Genomic DNA, 21,168 nt, shown 5'->3' with positions numbered 1-21,168 from the left:
TGCCTAAAATTGATTTTTATAAGTGTGGAGTTTCATTCCTTCTGAGTTAAGTTATTGATGGAGGTTTAAAACATCTACTTATTTTTAACATTTCCTTTCTGTTTCTTACCTTTCTTTCTCTTAACTAATCTTTCTTTCCCTCTCTTTATTTTGCATTTTGTACATAATTTTACATTGAATTATCTATTGTAACACACACTTCCTGGTTCAGACTCTGTGTGGCTCATTAACTATTTTTTAATCTGATTAATAGGGAGATATATGTAGCTGCTTGCCCATTCCACAAGAGTCCTAGATCCATGTAGAGGGTGCTGTAATGAAATGGCTCTCTACATTAAGTCCCAGTACTCACACAGGAGTGACAAGCCTGACAAGGTGTATACTGCCCTATCCTTTGCACTTTGCAGCCAGTTTTTTGAAGTGTAATTACTTCTGTGATGTAGGAAATATGGCAGTCAATTTGCATACAGCAAGCTCCCACTAACGGCAATGTGGTAATGACCAAATTATCTTCAAAGTGATGTTGGTCAAGGAATAAGTATTGACCAGGTCACACAGGAGAATTCTCTTCCTCTTATTCGACGTAGTGCCATAGGATCCTTTAAGTCCACTTAAGCAGGCAGACAGGGACTAGGTTGGAACGTTTTATCTGAAAAATGGCACCTCCCCTAGTGCAGTACTCCTTCAGTGCTAGCACTGGAGTAGTGGATAGACTAGAGAACTGGACGTGGGTGACAGCATGTTCAATTAGGAGCCATGCGAAAATTAACCATATATAATCCAGAATAGCATTCCAGCGCAGTGATGAAGGTGCATTTTACTGATAGAGGTGAAATTCTGTCTGCATTTTCCACCAGACATTAAAGGTTTCATTAAAGTGTTCAAAGCCCCCATCACGTCCAAGACAACATTTCTTTTTCAGCCAATATTGCCTCCACCAAAAATTAATAAATCTTTAACAATAACAAAAATACCTGGAAAAACTCAGCAGGTCTGGCAGCATCTGCAGAGAGGAACACAGTTAACGTTTCGAGTCCGAATGACCCTTCAACAGAACTAAGTAAAAATAGAAGAGAGGTGAAATATAAGCTAGTTTAAGGAGGGGGGGGATGGGAAAGTAGAGCTGGATAGAGGGCCAGTGATAGGTGGAGATAACCAAAAGATGTCACAGACAAAAGGACAAAGAGGTATTGAAGGTGGTGATTATCCAGCTCTACTTGTCGCACTCCACTTAAACTAGCTTATATTTCACCTCTCTTCTATTTTTATTTAGTTCTGTTGAAGGGTCATTCGGATTCAAAACGTTAACTGTGTTCCTCTCCGCAGAGGCTACCAGACCTGCTGAGTTTTTCCAGGTATTTTTGTTTTTGTTTTGAATTTTCAGCATCCGCAGTTTTTTACTTTTATCTTAATAAATCTTTCTTCTCTGCCATTTATGAGATTTTGCTGAATGCAAAAATCATTCCTTCATTTGCTCTCATGATGTCAATATCTCAACTTTTTTGCATTCATCATGGGATGTGGGCTTCACTGGCAAGGTTATTCATTGCCCATTCCTAATTGCCGTCCAGAAGGTGGTGGTGAGACACCTTCTTGAAGCACTGCAGCCCATGTAGTTTATGTAAATGTGTGGGCTTAGGGAAGGAGTTCTGGGATTTCGATGCAGCAGCAGTGAAGGAACGGCGAATTTTGTTCCACATCAGGATGGTGTGTGACCTGGAGGGGACCTTCCAGGTGGTGGTGTTCTCATGCATCTGCTGCCCTTGTTCTTCTAGGTGGCAAAGGTCATGGTTTTGAAAGGAGCAGTCAAAGGAGCCTTGGTGAGTTGCTGCATTGCATCTTGTAGATGGTGGACACTGCAGCCAAGGTGTACCAGTGGCACAGAGAGTGAATGCTCAATGTGGCTAGGATGCCAATCCCACAGACTGCTTTATCCTGGATGGTATCGTGTTTTTTGGGTGTTGTCCATCCAGGCTTGTGGCAGTATTCTATTGCACTCCTGACTTGTGTTTTGTAGATAATGGCCAGGATTTAAGGGATCAGGGGGCGGACCAACTGGTCTTTGAGTTGCTCCTAAAGCCACAGTATTTGTGTGACTGGTCCAGTTAAGATTCTGGTTAATGGTGATGCCGAGGATGTTAATGGTGGGGGTTTCAGTAATGGAAAAGTCAGTGAATCATAGAATGGTTATAGAATAGAAGTAGGCCATTCGTGACCCCCCCCCACCCCCACCCCCCACTGCCATGTCTGTGTTGGCATGCTGCGAGAACAAACCAGTCAAACCCGTGACACTGCCATTTCCCTGTAGCCCTGAAAATGATTTATCTTCAGGAATGTTAAGGGGCAATGGCTAAATTCACTCTTGTTGGAGGTGGTCATTGTCCAGCACGAGTGTGGCATGAATATTAATTTGCCACTTATCAGCCTAGACATGAATGCTGTCCAGATCTTTCTGCATGCAGGCACGACTGCTTCATTATACAAGGAATAACTGAATGTAAAGCAGAACCATTATTCTGAAATGAGTTTTGAAGTTCTTCTTCCTTTGGCATTCTCTGGCCGAATCAGGTCCTTGGTGATTTTTCGCCAAACCATGGCTATATGTTATGATTTTTTTTACCGCGGGTAGGGCAAGGAGGCAGGCCTTGGTGTTGCACCCATGCTGTTGCACTAATCTGAACCGCAAACTAGCCGTCTAGCCAACTGAGCTAACTGGCCCCCATAAGGCTCTATAAAAATACAAATCTTCCTTTGTTTTCAGATATTCATAGTGTGCTGTTGCCTGCTTAAAAACAAGCTAATTGCTCTTGGGGCCAGACGTTAACAAAGCTACTTGTATTGTTTGCACATTGAAGCTGTTCATTTATCACTTGACTGTAATGGAGACCAGAGGCTTTGACCTCAGACCTCAAGTATCTGGGTTCCTAGAAAGTGGACTTGCTGCTCCACAATGAGCAAAAGGAACAGCGATAGTGTGGAACATACCATACTCACACAACAGTACCCAAAAATGGTTCCGCTCTGAATATGATGCTCATAGCCCAATTCAGAGAACATGATCTGATCATGAAAGATGCCAAAGATCAGCTTTAACAGTTTTAATGTGGTTCTGATCAGAGAACACCAAGAAAACTGTATGAAAATAGCCTGAGAAGCAATGTAAGCTCCTGCCTCACCCTCACCGATTGCCATCTGCTGCAGTAGTCAAGTGGACTGGAAGATGTCTTCAACCAAACAGTATGTGAGATGCCTTAATGAATCTTTAGCCTTTCTGAATCACTGATTGAAGATGACAAGTCTACAGGTATGAAGATCCTCTTTAGTCAAATTGGTGGAAGAAAATCTCATCTTCATATTATTCTGTGCCAACATGCAGGGGAGAGATTTTAACCCCCAAAAACAGGTGGGGTTTGGGTCAGGTGAGAGGTTAAAATTCCAACCCCATCTACTTCCAGTTTCCACAGAGACAGAATGGGAGGAGCATCATTTAAATATTATAATAAGACTGTGTGCCTCAGATTTAGCCTACCTTCTAGGTTTGACCCTGATTGGCCAGGTTTCCCAGGCCTCAGAAAGCCCTGTAGCTAAAGGGAGGTGAGAATTACTTTATGAAAGAAGTACTGCTTGTGGGCCAAGGAGATCAGAACAGCTTCCTCCTGGTCCAGATCCTTCCCTGCCCACAGCCTTACACCACAGCCTTACCCCAGAATGAAGATCACCCCCGCCCTCTCTGTCCCCCACCATGGTCCCACTAATGCAGGTGCAGGTTTCTTATCTGCTCCTAGCATGCAGCCTCCTCCAGACTATTGCCTACCTGACAGTGAGCAAAGCCTCTCAATCAAGCAGGGAACCTGCTCGAAAAAATGGATGCAGACTGTGATGTTAAAACTGCACAGCATTCAGGGAACCCCATTTTCTCAAACAAAACTCCTCTCCCCACCCTCAAAACCCCACTCCAGTGTATGGGAGAGTCATGATTTTCATAAACCCAGCCACTGGCCGGAATCTTCTGCCCCCTACAGGTGGCGAGGAAGGAGGCGGGCAGGCCTGAGAAATTGGCAGGGTGGCGTCGGGACCTATGCCGACACCTTCCTGCATCCACTGAAAGTAATCTCTTGGTGGGAAGGCCCATGGCCAACCTTCCCAACCTGCTGACAATTGAAGGGCCTCTTCCCACCTCCGCGGCAATGTTCCCAGCTCCAGGCCAGCCTGCCGACATGCAGCCTGCATGCCTGGTAAACCTGTGCAAGCTGCATGTCAGCTGGAGGGAGGTGGTGGGAGGCAGGCCCTTCAATCCGCACTAATCTGTGCACGATTGAGGGCACGGCCACGGCGCAGGCGGGTGGCTGCTGACAGCACAACTCCACCCCAAGAGCCCCCTCCCCACTCCGAAAAGCACTTATCTTTTTCCATGGTCGCTCCCTGATACTGGGACTCGGGCAGGTGTTGTCTCTGCGGCAGCCACGGCTTCTCCGTGGCGCCGCCGAGTGCAAGAGCCATGGGCCTCTGATTGGCCGAAAGCTCTTGGCGGGCAGGAAGTCATCTTCCAGGATTCCCAGTCTGGAGGAAGGCCCACCACTGTCCTCTTGACTGCCTGATGGGCAGAAGATACGGCGGGCCTTCCTCCTCAGGGTCACCCCTTTTACAGGCAGCAAGCGAGACACCCGCTGAGAACAGAAGATTCTGTCCGCTGCGGATGCTTGCTGAGGGCAAGTGCTCAGTAATTGACAGCATTACTAACAGTTGTGAAACTGTAGTAGCCTTCCACTGCCATGGTGGACAACAGTAAAACTGCAATTGTCGATTTGTGTTAATTGCCAAATTCCCTTGCGGTGCCTCATCACAATCCAGGAAGGGGAAATCACAATAAATCACCGACATGGACAACTTCTACGAGGGTTTCAAAAGAAGCTCAATTTTAGACACAGCTCATTAGGGCTGATATGTTCAAACTCTCAGTCACGTGAACATTGAAAGCATGGATCACCTGAAGTGAACCTCAGTTGAATGAGGAACCTTCTCTTCAAAGTCACTTTCAGTCAGAATGAAGAATGAAAAATGGGCCACGTATTTTACTGATTGTTGGTGATTCAGCAGCATTTGGTCAGAATACTCAACAGTTGGCCATTACTTCATGCCAATCAGGGGATGTAATCTGAAGGGGTGAAGCATGGTCAGTCCTGATCAAACTGAGGAGGCATCAATCATATTCTAATACCAGCCTCAAAAGAATTGCTCTATTTTGGCAGTGTGGATGAGTTTGATCCAAAACTTGTTGACCGTTACAAGGTGCACTGGGCCTCCTGGGTACATCACACCTAGCTAGGAGTTCCTGGGCTCACTCCTACTACTCTTTAGGATATCCTTTCATTCTTCCAGATGGTCTTCTGTAGTCCTTGCCAAGAATCCAAGACAGATCTGGCAGGAGGCCATGACATACTTTGATAAAAAGCAGGAGAGAGTTGCAGCCTTCAGTTACTGAGAGGGACACTTAACAGAGTTTAAACCCCGAGGGAACAGTTAAATTGTTTTGTTTTCCTTTGATGACTTGAAGGATGCTGTACTTCCCAAATTAACATAGAAAGGACGGGTGAAAAAATAGCAAATACACAATTGAAGACAGGATTGTGCAGGAACAGATGGATCTGCTGAGAAGAGGTAAAAAAACAGATCTATTAGGAAAGGAGACATGTTTTTATATGGTGCAGATTGAAGGTAATACAGAAGGCATTCAGGTCTAGGTGCAGAATGTGGTTATGTATCAAAGCAGCGGCAAAGCAAAATTTAGTTAGCACTCCGAGGATGCAATCAGTGACACAATGGATTTCAGATAGCCAATCTTTTATCTGCTGCAGTCTCTGAATCTACAGGAAATTTGCTGATTCAAGGCCAGGTCCCGCCTTCAACTGGAATCTCTGCTCAACTGCCTCATTGTCCTACATTAACAACAAACAGCACTTGGTAAAATGTGAACTTAATGGGATTGAATGGTGCAGTGGTGCACAGTAGAGGATACAGAACTAAATGGAGCTCCTTTAAAAATGTCTCCCGGTACCAAACACATGGATTTGTTTTAAAAAGTTGAGTGAAATTGAATTAAGCTCTAGTTTAAGACATTCCCACATTACAAATGGCCTATTTGGCTCACTCCCAAGAAGCACGTAGTCACGACTGTCCACTTATTCATTTGTAGAACAGGTTTCTTGATAAATGCAGTTCAATAAAAAGATGTGGCCACACCTCAATCTGAGTGTCTGAAATGAAGTAAATCACACAATATGATGGAAAATAAGTCTCCTGCATCCTAGTGATAATCACTGTTGAAATCAAACTTCTAAAAGGAAAAGATAAGCCATATTTTAAACAATACAACCCATTTGCTTTTTGCATAACTGGGCGATGAGATCGCCCTTTCGCATTAGATATTCTGTTGCTGGTAACTGCTTCCTCCAGTCTATGGAAATTACCCTTAATACTGTTGCATTCTTTGACACCAGTCTATTACTTTGCACACTTGTGAACATTTCAACTAACTACTATATCTATATTTACCATTAATAATACCGTAGCATTAGATGCACAATTACAAACTCTTAGAAAAAGCTTGACTCATAGGTCTAACTGGGACATCCAACATTTTATATGTAGCAAATAATCAAAACTTTAATAAAAATGAATTCACAATGTGTCTTTTGTTCCAAAAAAAAACCGTTTAGGTTCAAGGAACGAACAGAATATCAGAGACTGATAACAGTGCCATACTGGGAGTTTTTCACTCCTGATAAAGATCTAATAATTAACTTGCCCTGTGTCGTGAACAAATTATGGGTCTTCCTCACTTGCAAAACAAACCCAGCATTGCATCACTCCTGGCACAATACCCGGCTTTTAATATTCACTTCAGTAAGAACACTTTCTTGGCCCACATTAAAACTCTGTTCATATAATTAATATTTTCAAAAAGCAATTAATTTATAATTTACATTATGTAAATTTACATTTTATTTTTGCATCTTTAAAACACTAGATATTAATATTTTATGCCAAATCAAAAAATATGTATTTTAAATCCTGAGCAAAACATGATGCACGCAGCATTATTTAATGGCCATTTGTGCATAGCTGTGCAATACTGTTGGCACTTCCAGTTAATAGGGGTCCTTCAGACTCCTACCCTGAGTTTTAACCTCTCAGCCTCAGGTTCAGTAAAAGACAAGTAGGGATACTAAGTGTTGGTGCAAGCATTCTACATCCAATAAACGACAAACAAAAATGCAGATTTACTCTAAGAGAATTGGCTCCAACATCAATGCTGCCAATCCTTCAAGTTTGGAAATTTGCCTCAACACAGTGGTAAGAAAAACATTGTTCTTGCAATGTGGGCAACACTGCCAAGGCAGTATTTACTGTCTGCCGCTTTGACAAGTGGTGCTGGTGATGGTTTTCTCTTTAAACCACTGCAGTAGCTTGTGGTGTTGAGTAGAAAATGATGTTTCAAATATAAACTACTGGTTAGAGAGGAGATAAACAATGAAACATAAATAAATATTACACATGATAAATGCCCATTAGCTATAAGATATTCTGCAGAAGTACCACATTACAGATAGATGCAGGGTATCTATAATGGAAATAAAACCTCTCCCCCAAGACTAACCAATCCAAGAACACAGGTCCATGGTGTAAAGACTGAACTCCGGAAAGCACGTAACAAGATCCTTCTGAAATGTGCTATAACTTTTCTCATTTTACATTCAATTTGCAGCATTCACATGGTCACACACAGACACACTTTAATTACTGGGGTTCTCAGTCTGAAGCTGTTAACCAAACCTGTGTATGCGACTGAACGAAGCATTCACAGACAGAATATCATTTGCTGTGGAGGACAAATTCTGCAAATTAATATCTTCATGAACACTGTATTCTGCAATTTCAGAAGCAAATAACTAAATCCAGATTAAATTAATTAGAATCTAAACTGTTTTTACACCAGGTTTTTAGAACCAGGAAAATATATATCACTGTAACAGTGCAATAGTGGCTTTTTATACATTTTCTTGATCTTTCCTCAAGTTTTAGAAAACTTATTTTTGATTACTCATTAAAAAATCTACAGAATATAAGGTAGGTAATCACTAAATCTTGATTTTTTAAAACCTGTTTTTTTTAAAAGAGTCTGACCTTTTGTTTGCCTTCCCACCAACATTCCCACCGTTTTGCTTTTGCTGCACGCAGTCCCTTTAAGGTTGCCACATGGCTGCACATATGTGCATCTTAAAGGGACCACTGCAAGTATGTGGCATTTGTACCCCGCATTGCACAGTCCCAATTGCAGTGTGGCCACGTACCCGTGCAACTTAGAGGGAACATTGCTAGCCACCGAAATGCATCAGTTTTTGCATCACCAATTACAGTTTAGGCTTTCAAAATTCTCTGACTGCCTTTGGAAGTTTAGTTGTTCTCAACAAGTACAAGTGCCGATTAAAAATGGAAAGTCATAGAAATACCAAGCTGGTCCATCAATGTCTGAAAAGAGAAAAGGCAAACTAACATCTTACATTCTGACTCTTGGGAGAACAGGAAATTGGAGGGGAAGTGAGACCTTCAATAGGGACTAAACAAAATGCAGGGAGGAATAATAGGTAACATTTGAGATAGGAATGCCAATTCCTATCACAAAGCACTTACAAGTGTCAACAGCCAAGGTTTCTGCAAAGCTGGAAAGTAGTGAAAATTATGTGAACACCATCACAACATTATAATAATGCACAAAAATAACCTGCATTTATCCAGTGCCTTTAACATGTTCGACTGTTCCAAGGTACTTCATGGGAATATAGCCAAGCAAAAACTGACACCAAGCTGAAGAACAAGATATTAAAGATGGCACGATGTAAAGTTTGATTCATGAGGTAGGTATTCTGGAGGGTCTTAAAGGAAGGGAAATAGCTGGAGAAGCTTAGGGAGGGAATTAAAGAGTATAAGGCCACTAATGTGTGGCAAAGGGGATGAGAGATATGCGAGAGGATAGGGTTGAAAGAATACAAAGTTCTTGGAGGGTTGTAAGGCTAGAGGAGGTTACAGAGATAGGCAGTAGTGAGGCCTTAAGAGGAAATGCCTCTAAGCTGTTGTCCCAAATATAATGGGGTGTTTGAGGCACTAGACAATGGTATAGGGTGAGATGAAAGTAAGTCTGCCACATCTGTTATGGTTGCAGTGGAAAGTGCCAGGGAAGAACGGCAGAAAGTTGACAACTTATGTTGCTGACTGTATTGTGTTTGTTGTCCATAGTGGCTCTATTGCCTCCAGGTCTGAAGGTTGAGAGATCAATTTCTGCTTCTGAAACTTGAACACAAAAGCTAGGTTAACACTCCAGTGCTGAGGGAGTGCTGCACTTTTGATGGGACTTTCACAGAATCGTTATGGTGTAGAAGGAGGCCATTCGCCCCCTGATGTCTGCACCGGCTCTCTGAGCATTTTAACTTAGTGCTAATCTCCTGCCTTTTCCCCGTAACCCTGAACATTGTTTCTATTTAAATAATCATTCAATGCCCTCTTGAATGCCTCAATTGAACCTGCCTCCACCATACTTCCCGGCAGTGCATTCCAAACCCTAATTACTCACTGTGTGAAAAAGTTTTTTCTCACTTCGCATTTGCTTCTTTTGCAAAACACTTTAAAATTGTGCCCTCTGGCTCTCAATCCATTTATGAGTGGGAACAGTTTCTCCTTATCTATTCTGTTGTTGAACTCAGGCCCCATCTGCCAATGGGTGAAGGTAAAGGATCCCATGGCATTATTTCAAAGAAGACAAAGGAAATCAATCTCTCTCAATTATCATTAAAACAGATGATCTGGTCATTATCACTTTGCTGTTTGTGGGAGCTTGCTGTGCACAGATTGGCAGCTGCATTTCCTACAACAGTGGCTACACTTTTAAAAAAACTTCATTGACTGTAGCTACAAAAATGCAAGTCTTTCTTTCTTTGTGAGCCTCCATTTTTGCATAATCAAATGCACATTAGGTAGTAGATTTATAGACAGAATGGGTTCAGTAAGTCTGATCCTGACCTTCATGTGACTCACTGCTTCAAATCGCTCTTCCATTTCCACTCCGACATCTATTTTTGACATTCTAAGATGCTTTAACCAAACTCAATGAAAGCTTCAGGAATAAGTACTGGGAATTTGACAGTTACAGGGTCTGAACATTGGTTTTATCCACTTTGGGCCTTTGCCTTCCCCTCCATTTTCTTAGAAGCATATAGTGCTGGACCACCCAGTATTTGGTGCAGTGGGAAGGAGGTGAGGGCAGGCAGAAGATATATGATGTTTAATCAGAACAGTCTTTTGCTCTGTGACAGGTGTCGCCATTCTTGCTCTTCAGCCTGTCACAGACCTTCCCTTCTGTCCTATTTCCCACCTCTCCCTTTTCACTTGCTCAAAACCCCTTACATCTCTAACTTATCCTAGTTCAGACGAAAGGTAATAGACCTGAACCATTAACTCTGTTCCTCTCTCCGTAGATGCAGCCTGACCTGCCGAGTTTTTCCAGCATTTTCTGTGTTTTTTTTATTACAGATTACAGGCCTCTCTTTCTTCATACAGGTGGATCTGCTGTGGTTTTCAACAATATTTCACCTTCCCTACATTTAGGCTTTTATCTCCTCCCCTCCCCCCAACTCCATTTTCTTTTCCTTTTCTGTTGTGTGCATCGTTCTGTTGCATGTTCACTCATTCAGCTATTTTGTTCTTTTAATGTCTCTTCACTGCTTGCTGAGACGCTCCTTATACATCATCCATCAGTTTTTACCTCTTTCAGGCTTCTTTTCAAGAAATTTGCTTCCCGAGCAGTCAATCCAATAAATGCTCTGTGACAGGTGTCAAGATTCCTGACTCTCTATGTCTACCTGCTGTTCTCTTCCTTATGCCTTTTGTTTTGTTCAGTCCCATTAGCGGTTTGCTTATCCTCCAATTTCCAGTTCTGATGGAGCACGTACACACAAAATACATTAATCTGTCTTTTCCCCTCGCAGATACTGTGCATTTCCAACATTTTCTATTTCTATTTCAGATTTGGTGTGTCAACCATGGCTAAGTTGGTAGCATGCTCGCCTCTGAATCACAAGGTTTCTGTGTTCAAGTCCCACTCCAGGGCTTGAGCACAAAAATCAAGGCTGACACTCCTGAGCGAGTACAGCGTTGTTGGGGGTTCCCTTTTTCTGAGAAAGATGAGGTGTTAAACCAAGGCCCCATCTGCCTGTTTGAGTGGATGCAAAAGGTCCCAGGGGACCATTTCAAAGATCAGGGGGGCTATCTCCAGTGTCTTGGCCATTATCCCTCAATGAACATCGCAAAAAAGAGGTTATCTGGTCATTATCACGTTGCTGTTTGTGGCAGTTGGCTGAGTGCAAATTGGCTACAGCGTTTCCTACATTGCAACAGTGACTACACCTCAAAAAGTACTTCATTGGGTTTAGAGCACTTTGAAAGGTCTGGTGGTCATGAAAAGGGCAACATAAATGCAAGCTTTTCTTTCCATTTTCATTTCCAACATTTGCAGTTTTTTCCCCCTTGTTTTTTAAGGAAAACCCCACTAACTGTACTTCAAGGTGGGTCTTTAAAAAGACGCTTTAAAAAAACACTAACATTTCTGAATACACTGTACAAGTGCTACTGTTAATAATGAGGGAGAAGCATTGGGTTTGAAAGCACAGTGCATTCCTACATCAAGGTTGTTGCACTATTTTCATATCCACCTCTAAGTGAAGCATGGTTATCAAACAGTGATGGCTAACCCTATTAGAAATGGAAGGTCACTAGAAAACAAGAAATGTGTAAGACGTAGATTAAAAAAGGAGAAAAACAGTGAGTGTTTGAAATCTGAAACAAAAACAGAGAATTTTGGAATTATCTGGTAGATCAGGTAGCAGTTGAAATAGAATGATGGGTTTTGTTAACACGAACATACGAATTAGTAGCAGGCGTAGGCCATTCGACCCCTCGAGCCTGTTCTGCCACTCAATAAGATCATAGCTGATCTGATTGAGGCCTCAACACCACATTCCACTGACCCCCAATAACCTGGTTAATGAAGAATTTACATACCTCTGCCTTAAAAATATCCAATGTCCCTGCCTCCACCACTCTCCGGAGAAGACAGTTCCATAGATTCCCTTGAGAGAAAAAAAATCTTCTCATCTCCATCTTAAACGAGACCCCCCCCCCCCTTATTTTTAAACTGTGTTAATTTGTTGCTCTAATTCAGATGTTGACAAAATTGAGTAAAACCTGTCCAAACACCAGTTGTTTATTAAACTATCCATTTGATCAGTTTGGACTTTCTCAAATTCTCTCCTAAGTTTAAGAATAAGAAAGGACCTGTACACACATTGTGCCTGCTTCAACCAAACAAAACAGGCGACAGCCATTTTCCGGCTCATTCCCCTGGGCAATGCCTTGACCAATCAGAGTCAACCTGCCTCATTTGAATTTAATAAAGCTTGGCTGTTAACTGTCAATTATCAGTTAACTGGTACATTCTCCATGGCAATGCCTCTACCAATCAGAGTCCACTTGTCAACCAATCAGCATTCTCTTCTCATGAAGTATAAATTGTTGTTCACTTCACGTTCAATATTCTCCCCAATTGTCCTGAGTGCAAGGCGAAATGCTTCGACAACATGTCTTTTTACAGTAATACTAATGGCATTCTTGTCGTTATCTTTCCACATATAAACGTCTGATTTTGACATGCAATTAAAACAAATTCTGAGCTATCTGCTAAAAACAAATAATGAAATTAAACAGACATAAGCTTGGTTGCCAAACACCCTTAAAAATGCAATCTTTGAGAAACGTAATTCCTAATTAAATGTGTAATTACTGATGCTGGTTATGTACTTTAATAGCAATGTATTTTTAATTTGAATAAACCTTTTCTCATCACCTTTAATCTTTTTCACATCAACTAGTGTTTAATGAACTGTTACCTGTAATCACACCAAGGACACATATAAGGTTTCTCTCCTGTGTGGACGCGTCTGTGTCGGGTCAGATGGGATTGTGTTGTGGAAGCAAAGTGGCACTGGTCACATTTGAATGGCTTTTCACCTACAAAAGAAATGCTCATTATTTTTTATCCGTGACAGACTCCTATAATTATCAGAGTGTAAGGGTTAGAAAACCATGCTATGAGAGATTTAATTTCCAAAGCATTTACCTACTGACCAAGTATGAAGACCAATCATATATACTTAAAATAAAGTACATGTTCACAATCTCAAAAATCTTTTGATACTTGTATTATAAGGCGTGAAGTTTTAAAAGTCACAGATTGCATATTTTTGCATCTTTCACCGTAATATAGTACCAGCTCTCAATTAAATGGTCACGGCTGGATTAACCTTTTATTGGTCCTGGTTGCAGTTATGTTTAGCATCTTAAAATGAATGCATTTCAGAACCTTCCATCATTCTATCAGTGGAGTTTTATACAGGATAAAACTCAGTTGGCAGAAAGACACAAAGCAGAATAGGAATCAAGGGGTCCAGAGGATATTATCAAACTACAAGGGTGAAACCCGAGCGTTTTAGCAGGTGGCCAGGATGTCACGGTTCAATTGCTGGCTCGTATTTGCCACTCATTTATATTCTCTCTAATAATATGAACATACTAATAATGACAGGCAGGGACAGGCCCTCTGATCCATCCAGCATGTCGTACACAATTGTGATAACTTGTGTGTCACAATATACACACTCACCATCCTACAGGAGCTAGAAATCAGGTTAAAAAAAACTCAGATCAATTTGGGGTTTAAAAAAAGTGGGAAATTCTTCTCCGGCTCCCTTAGGTAATCAAAACTTGCCCAGGTCATTCTAGCCCTGACATTTATTATTATGCAGATTGAAATTACTTTGGGTTCAAGTTTAACAGTTTGGGTTCCTCACCAGCACTGTTCTACCATACAGGAAGATAAGCTTGTTCAGCATGACTTAGGCAGAAGGACAGTAAAGAAAGGGCAATGTGCTGACACAGCAAGAGTGCCGGGGACACAGGGTTTAAGCCCAAATATTCTGTTGAGTTTTTAATCTTAATTGTGCTACCGTGGTGGGAGAGAGGGAGTTGGGGGTGGGGAGGCAAACTCAGGACAACTATTATAGGTGCCCCGATCACTCTTGTGCATTTCTTGCCAGTCTGCATAAACAAAACCTCAGAGTTAGGTCTGAGAATAGGTCACTTGTCAACAGCCTTATCTGCACTCAGTGTGTAATGACGAGAGACATGAAGATAAAGGGGGAGATTTCGCACACTCACAGGGAGAGAAAAATGACACCCAATGTGAAGGTAGGTGTCACATGACTTATTCCAGTAATACCATCTTTAGAACTGGAGACGGGCAGGAAAACACAGCAAGCAATACACCAATGTGTGCTTCATATTACCTTACTGGTGTTCCTTTACAATCTGGTTGCACTTCTGCAGAGTATCATCTGACCAGAACACCAAAGTTGCTAAAAACCAGTTTGTGTAGTCAAAATTATATACATGAGGGTTTATATGTCCATTAAGTTTATTATAGAATTACCTACGCCTCTGTCACAGATCTGTACAGAACAAATGCCAGGATAATAACATTTCTTTCCCCAGATTTAATTATCCTCCTACTTTTCCCATCAGCTACTTTTTTTTCCATATAAATCACAAGCACAGGGTATCTACTTCTACAAATCACTTATTATGTCAATAACTTCACATCAAAGTAATTATCAGTCCGACTGCACAGACAAGCCTCTTTGTTTTTTTCGCTCTTCTCTCAGGGCAGGTCATGGTTGCAATTCTTTGTCTATTTGGTAGGTTCTACTCTAAAGGAGGTGAACGGTTTTGACTGACCTGTGTGCTGTCGCCTGTGTTTGGTGAGAGCATGGCGTGTCCCGCCGGCAAATCCGCAGAGGTCACACAGGAACGACTTCTCCCCTATTGCAACAACAAACAGATAAGGGGACCCGTGCAGGTCACAGATCATTAAAACATATCTATCAAGGTTTTCAGGGTTACTAATTCCTCCAATCAAATGTTTCCATGTAAATATGTCAAATGGGAATGAAATTACCACTGCGGTTTATTGACTGTGATAAAATCTGAAAAGCATCACTGAACATAATTACATACTTGTCAGAGCCATAAAAATTAGCTTTAATATCAATGGAATGGTTTGGTACAACTTCATTTCGGTTAGATGTCTTCCAGATGGGGCTGCTTTTTGCACTCGAACAGTTTTTATGCATATCCTGCTCATCCTCCCCTCATTTGCCACAGACCCAGACACTCAATTGTTGACTCGTCCATCTACAATGAAGGAATAGGAAGGTTTTCCGAAGCAGCAGTTATCGGTACACAGGCTGTTTAAGCGCAGTCTGGAATAAAGCCCTCAGCTTTTACCTGAAGCCACCTGCCAATGGTACCCTTGAGGACGCTGTAGCTAAAACTAACGCATTAATAAGAAGGTGTAACTGCAGAGTGCATTCCGAAGCCATTCATCAATATTACCCATGGTATCTATAAATCAAAAGTGAAACACTGCAGATGCTGGAAATCTGAAATAAAACCAGAAAATGCTGGAAATATTCGGCAGGCCAGGCAGTGTCTGTGGAGAGAGAAAGAAAATTAATGTTTCAGGTCGATGACCTTTCATTAGAACTAGGAGAGGGGCTAGAGATGTAAGCAAGTACTGGGGCAGGAAAAGGGGTGGGGGAAGGACAAAAAAGGGGAAGGTCTGTGCTAGACTGGGAGGCAGGAGAGGTTAAATGACAAAAGGGATGATGGTGCAAGGATTTCAAAACCGGTCCAGCATTTAACCTTTCATCCGAACTGGGAAAGGTTATAACCTAAAACATTCACTCTGTTTCTCCCTCCACAGATGCTACCTGACCTGATGAATGTTTCCAGCATTTTGTGAATCAAACTCTCTGGTTAGTTAAGTGAGCATGTTTAAAGGATCTAGTTTCAAAACACTTGCCATTCCCTAATATTTTTTTCCTTGTTTTTATGGAATTACGATACCCTTCTCCATCCATCGCATAAGCTTATAGTTTGTTATGTATATCTTTATTATCTTAAAAAAGTCCTACATCTAAACATCATCCTGCACCTTGGGCTGTTTTCAAAAACTTTAAAATTCTGGACATTTTCAATCAGTGAAAGCAGAACAATCCCAGAATTACTTTTAACAACGATGCCATAAATTCATCTGAAATCAAAATCACCCCGATTAAAGCACAAAAGACTCAACCGTTTTCCTCCAGAACAAGATTTCCAGCCAGAACATCTTTTTAAAAGCAAGGGGTTGGAAAGGTTGTGCCATTTCTATACATTTCCTGCCAATGTTTCTGCTTCAACAGTATTAAAAACAAGCTACTTTACTTTTCTATGAATAACTCAGATTATAAATATACTTTTATTAAAAAAGTATTCGACTTCATTGAGGTTGACACAATATAATTTACTGGTCTAATACCAACAGGTGCTGGCTTGTCTTTAGAGTTTCGTCTTTTGCAAAATTCTGGAATACATCCACAAGCTAAGCACAAGTATAAACAAAATGTAAGCCTTTGACAAGCAGACCAATGTGAGTACAACAAATGCAATTATGCACTAAGTCCTGTGTTTGGTGACCTACATTGGCTTCTGGGCTAGCGATGCCTTGATTTTCTAATCCTCGTTCTTATTTTCAAATCCCTCCATGGCCCTCGCTCACTCATTATCTCTGGAACCTCCTCCAACTCTACAACCTTCCTAGGTCTTTGCGCTCCTCCAATTCTGGCCTCTTCTGCATTCCTGATTTTCATCGCTCCACCACTGATGGCCGTGCCTTCACCTGGCTAGGGCCTTAGCTTTGGAATTCCCTCCCTAAACCTCTCCACCTCACTCACCTCCTTTAGAACACTCTTTGGTTAAGCTTTGGGTCACTTGCCCTAATATGTCCTTATATGGCTCCATGTCAAACTTTGTCTGATAATGTTCATGTGAAGCATCTTTGGATGATTTACTAGGGTAAAGGTGCGATATAAAGAAGGGTTGTTGATGTGTTTTTTTGTCCAGTTCATGCATATAGTTTGTTTTGTAAGCCCTGCAGAAGGTCCACTCTTTCTATATCAAAAATACTTGGAGCTATTATTACCCAGCTCTGTTTTGACAGCCATTTTTCCAGTTTCCAACTTCAGATTATAACCCAATAAACGTACCAACATTGAGTCACAATAGTTAATTGTGCAATTGTAGACACTACCCTGCATCATGTTGTGCTTGGATCATCAATATTGAATACAAAGCCCACCACATACAAAAGTGTGAAAACAAATTATCTATTAGCTTCCCAGTATAAACGATTAAAACAACAAGCACATGGAAGTGATTATCAGAGAATAATCACATTTCAAGCTTCAGATGACTATTACAAACCATCCATTTATAGATTATGACATTATTAGAATCTTTTGATTAACAGTACTACCTTAAGATAATTCCCGGATGTCTATTGCTATTTAAGTTTCCTATAGAGCGGTTCCACTAGCACAAAATATTAAAGTGCGGACAACTGCAAGGGGATTTCCCCTTAGCTGCAACAGCCCAATATTGCTGCTCCACTGTTTACCTAAGCAACTGATGTTCAAGCCTCCTCAAAACTTAGCAAATAATTCTGTTCCAAGAACGAAGGTTATTTGTCCTCCTTTAAATTGAAGCTAATTCACTTGTAGGATTTAATGCACCTGAATATTAATTATTTCAACAAGCAATAATTTGTTTGATTGCCAAACTAATAATCTTGACTGAAAACTCTAGATTATATTGCACTAAATTGGATTAGGAGTTCAATGTCACTAGCTTTGGGCAATTTGGTTTCAAGTGGACTTCCACAGACTACTTTTTTTAAAACAGCAAGGCACATTATGGGAGCCTAGGTTATTTTATGACCAAGATTCTTTATAAAAGCTGGTCTGAATTATCTGTTACTATCACAGCCCACCTTGGCTCTACCATTTCACATATTTCTTGTGTACAAGGGCCAATGGGCAATCTGCTCTGATGCCTCCTCCACTCAAGAGCATCTGAGATCAAGCCAGTTTCCATGAGATCCTCAAATTTTCTCTTTAGCCTGTGCAGAGATGTCTCTACACAAAGAACTGGGAGTTTAGCGGCATTGAACAAAGTGATCCAGCTCACCTAGATTCTTAAGAAGAAGATATTTTAAATCTCATCCTACTGAAGAAACAAGCACTCAATTTGCTTAGTATCACAAGTGTACAACTATTGATTTTAAGAATTAAAATTGCTTATTTTAATTGATGAGGGAGAGAAGAAAACAATTGCATTCATACAGAGTACCACTGTGGGAACATTTCCTCTATGTTAATAATAATGCAAACTACAGGTATTTTTCCATGAACATTTTCTACTCCTGAATTTAAATGCACAATGACATGGAAACAAATCCTTTATTTTCTATTAGGAAACAGACACTGTCCCCTATCTCTCATTATGGTGCAGACTACAAAATCTAACAACAAAAATCTATAATATTGATTGAACCAAGTCTCCACAATTATTCTTTAGAAGGAAACACTGACGATAAATTACATCTGCACTGGCTTTTCATCTGGTGTTCGATATAAGTGATCTCTAAGGGCAGTCTAGAGACCTTAAATCGTCAACACCCCTGTCAGCGAAGTTAAGGAGGTTTCGGCCTCCCAGAAACAAAATGCAAAAAGCTCCCAAAAACATTTCTTTTGATATAAATGCATATGAACATGTACAACAGGCCATTCTTAACTAAATTCAATGTCTTAGTGCTCACACAATTCACGTGACAACTGTTTTACGCTATAATGACATATCATGATTCAGTTTACTGCTGAGATCTTTACACAGTTAAAGCCAACTATCACTGGATGCTTTTGAGAAAGAATTCAAACCAGGAAACATGGCTGAAGTACCCAAATTTGTTTACTGTATGCCAGATCAAATGCTGTTTTGCAAGAGCAGGAGTCTAATGGGCAATGTATTATTTGGCTGATAAGGTGGGGCTGTGTGCTATTTTTATCTGTGTTAGGTAAACACCATAACAGGTTTGGGTTCCCAACCCTCCAGAATTAGCCTGGAGGCTGGGATTTTCAGGTTGATGACCTTTCAAAGGGTCAACGATCTGAAACGTTGGGCAGAATTTTACGGCCCTGTCACGGCAGGGGAGGGGCCTTAAAATTCCACCCGATAACTCAGTTTCTCTCTCCACAGATGCTGCCTGATCTGCTGAGTATTTCTAGCATTGTCAGTATTTTTTATTCTAGATTTCCAGTACCCACAGTATTTTGCTCTTCTTTTAGCGTTTGATGAGGACATTGCTGTTTGCAGATTGAAGGTGATTGTGAGTTTCAGGCTCCAGATCAACAAATAAAGACTCCCCCCACCTGCTGCCTCGGCCTCCCAAAATAATTTTATTTCTGCAAAAAGACCATAAGACGTGGGAGCAGAAATAGGCCATTCGGCCCATCGAGTCTGCTCCTCCATTCAATGAGATCATGGCTGATGTGATAATCCTCAACTCCACTTTCCTGCCTTTTCCCCATAACCCTTGATTCCCTTGCTGATTAAAAATCTGTCTATCTCAGCCTAGAATATACTTAACTATCCAGCCTCTACAACCCTCTGCGGTAAAGAATTCCACAGATTCACTGCCCTCTGAGAGAAGAAATCCCTCCTCATCTCTATTTTAAAGGGTGACCCCTTACACTGTGATTATGCCTTCTGGTCCTTGACTCTCCCACAAGGGGAAACAACCTCTCAGCATCTACCCTTTCAAGTCCCCTAAGACTCTTACGTGTTTCAATAAAGTCGCCTCTCATTCTTCTAAACTCCAATGAGTACAGGCCCAACCTACTCAACCTGTCCTCATAAGAAAATCCCTCTTTACCTGGGATCAACCTAGTGAACTTTCTCTGAACTGCCTCCAATGTCAGTATATCCTTCCTTAGATAAAGGGGCCAAAATTGTTCACAGTATTCTAGGTGCGGTCTAACTAGTGCCTTGTATAGTTTTAGCAAGACTTCTCTATTTTTATATTCCATTCCCTTTGAAATAAAGGTCAGCATTCCATTTGCCTTCCTTATTACCTGCTGAACTTGTATGCTAGCCTTTTCTGATTCATGAGGTGTGCAGCTTGATTTACTCGTGTCCAAATTCCTCCATAGCCTCTTGCCCTTCCTTTCTCTGTAACCTCCTCCAGCTCCACAACCCACCAGGATCTCTGCGCTCCTCCAATTCTGGGCTGCTGAACTTTCATCAATCCACCATTGTGTTTACTGCATCAACTGAAGTTAAGTACATGTAGGTGGAGGGCATTGATTGGATGGTTACTTCAGCACACATGAAGAGACACTTACCGATGCAGGAGTAGAGTGGAGTCGGGAGATATATACCTATAATGTTTCACTCTGTGAATAAATCTAGACCAAGTAATGACGGGCTCAAGTTTCCTCCTTCACCAACTGGCTATCAGAAGTATAACACATTGGTGTCCATGCTTTCAGCTGCCTCGGCCAAAAGCTATGGAATTCCCTCCCTAAAACTCTTTATCTCTCTCTCTCTCTCTCCTTTTTTGAGATGGTACTTAAAAAACCTTTCACTTTGACTAAGCTTTAGTTCACTTATCCAGCTATCTCCTGATGTGGCTCAGTGTCAAATCTTGCTTGAGCGCTTGGCATAGTTTTACTATGTTAAAGGCGCAATATAAACACAACTGGTGTGATGGGTGCATGCTAGATATATCCCAGTGTAATACGTGGAGAGTACCTTTTGCTTGCAAAAACCAAACCAGCATTCAGGGTCTGAGATATTAATGACCTACCATTTGTGACGTGCATTTCTCTATTTTAAGCATAATCACTTAACTGATCTATCTGATACTTGCAAAAGAATTTTGTATACACATCATGTTGTTTTAAAAAAAGGACAAGAAGTTCTCTTTTACATTTCCCACAAATCATTCTTTCATTTGCAAATCAAGTCGTGCACTTAAATTAAGCAAGCTTGTTCTCAATCTATTGTTGTGCAAAAATAAAGCTAATGGCTCTATCAATGGGGTTACTACAGATTGCAAAATTTGGACTG

At 41.2% G+C, this 21,168-nt stretch overlaps 1 protein-coding gene across 2 annotated transcripts in view; it reads right to left on the bottom strand.

The window, feature by feature from the left end:
* Positions 1-21,168, bottom strand: part of znf407 (zinc finger protein 407) — a 427,383-nt gene that overhangs the window by 133,070 nt on the left and 273,145 nt on the right. For both annotated transcript variants that reach the window (XM_041189572.1, XM_041189573.1), the window contains exons 6-7: positions 14,899-14,982; positions 12,996-13,116 (exon numbers count right to left, since the gene is read on the bottom strand). In XM_041189572.1, the coding sequence (XP_041045506.1) occupies positions 12,996-13,116; positions 14,899-14,982 (205 nt within the window). The remainder of the gene's footprint in view (positions 1-12,995; positions 13,117-14,898; positions 14,983-21,168) is intronic.

The sequence above is a fragment of the Carcharodon carcharias genome, chromosome 6, assembly GCF_017639515.1.
Source record: "Carcharodon carcharias isolate sCarCar2 chromosome 6, sCarCar2.pri, whole genome shotgun sequence".
Taxonomy (NCBI): Eukaryota; Metazoa; Chordata; class Chondrichthyes; order Lamniformes; family Lamnidae; genus Carcharodon; species Carcharodon carcharias.
The sequence above is the reverse complement of the archived record's forward strand: the minus strand, read 5'-3'. Positions and strand labels throughout refer to the sequence as shown.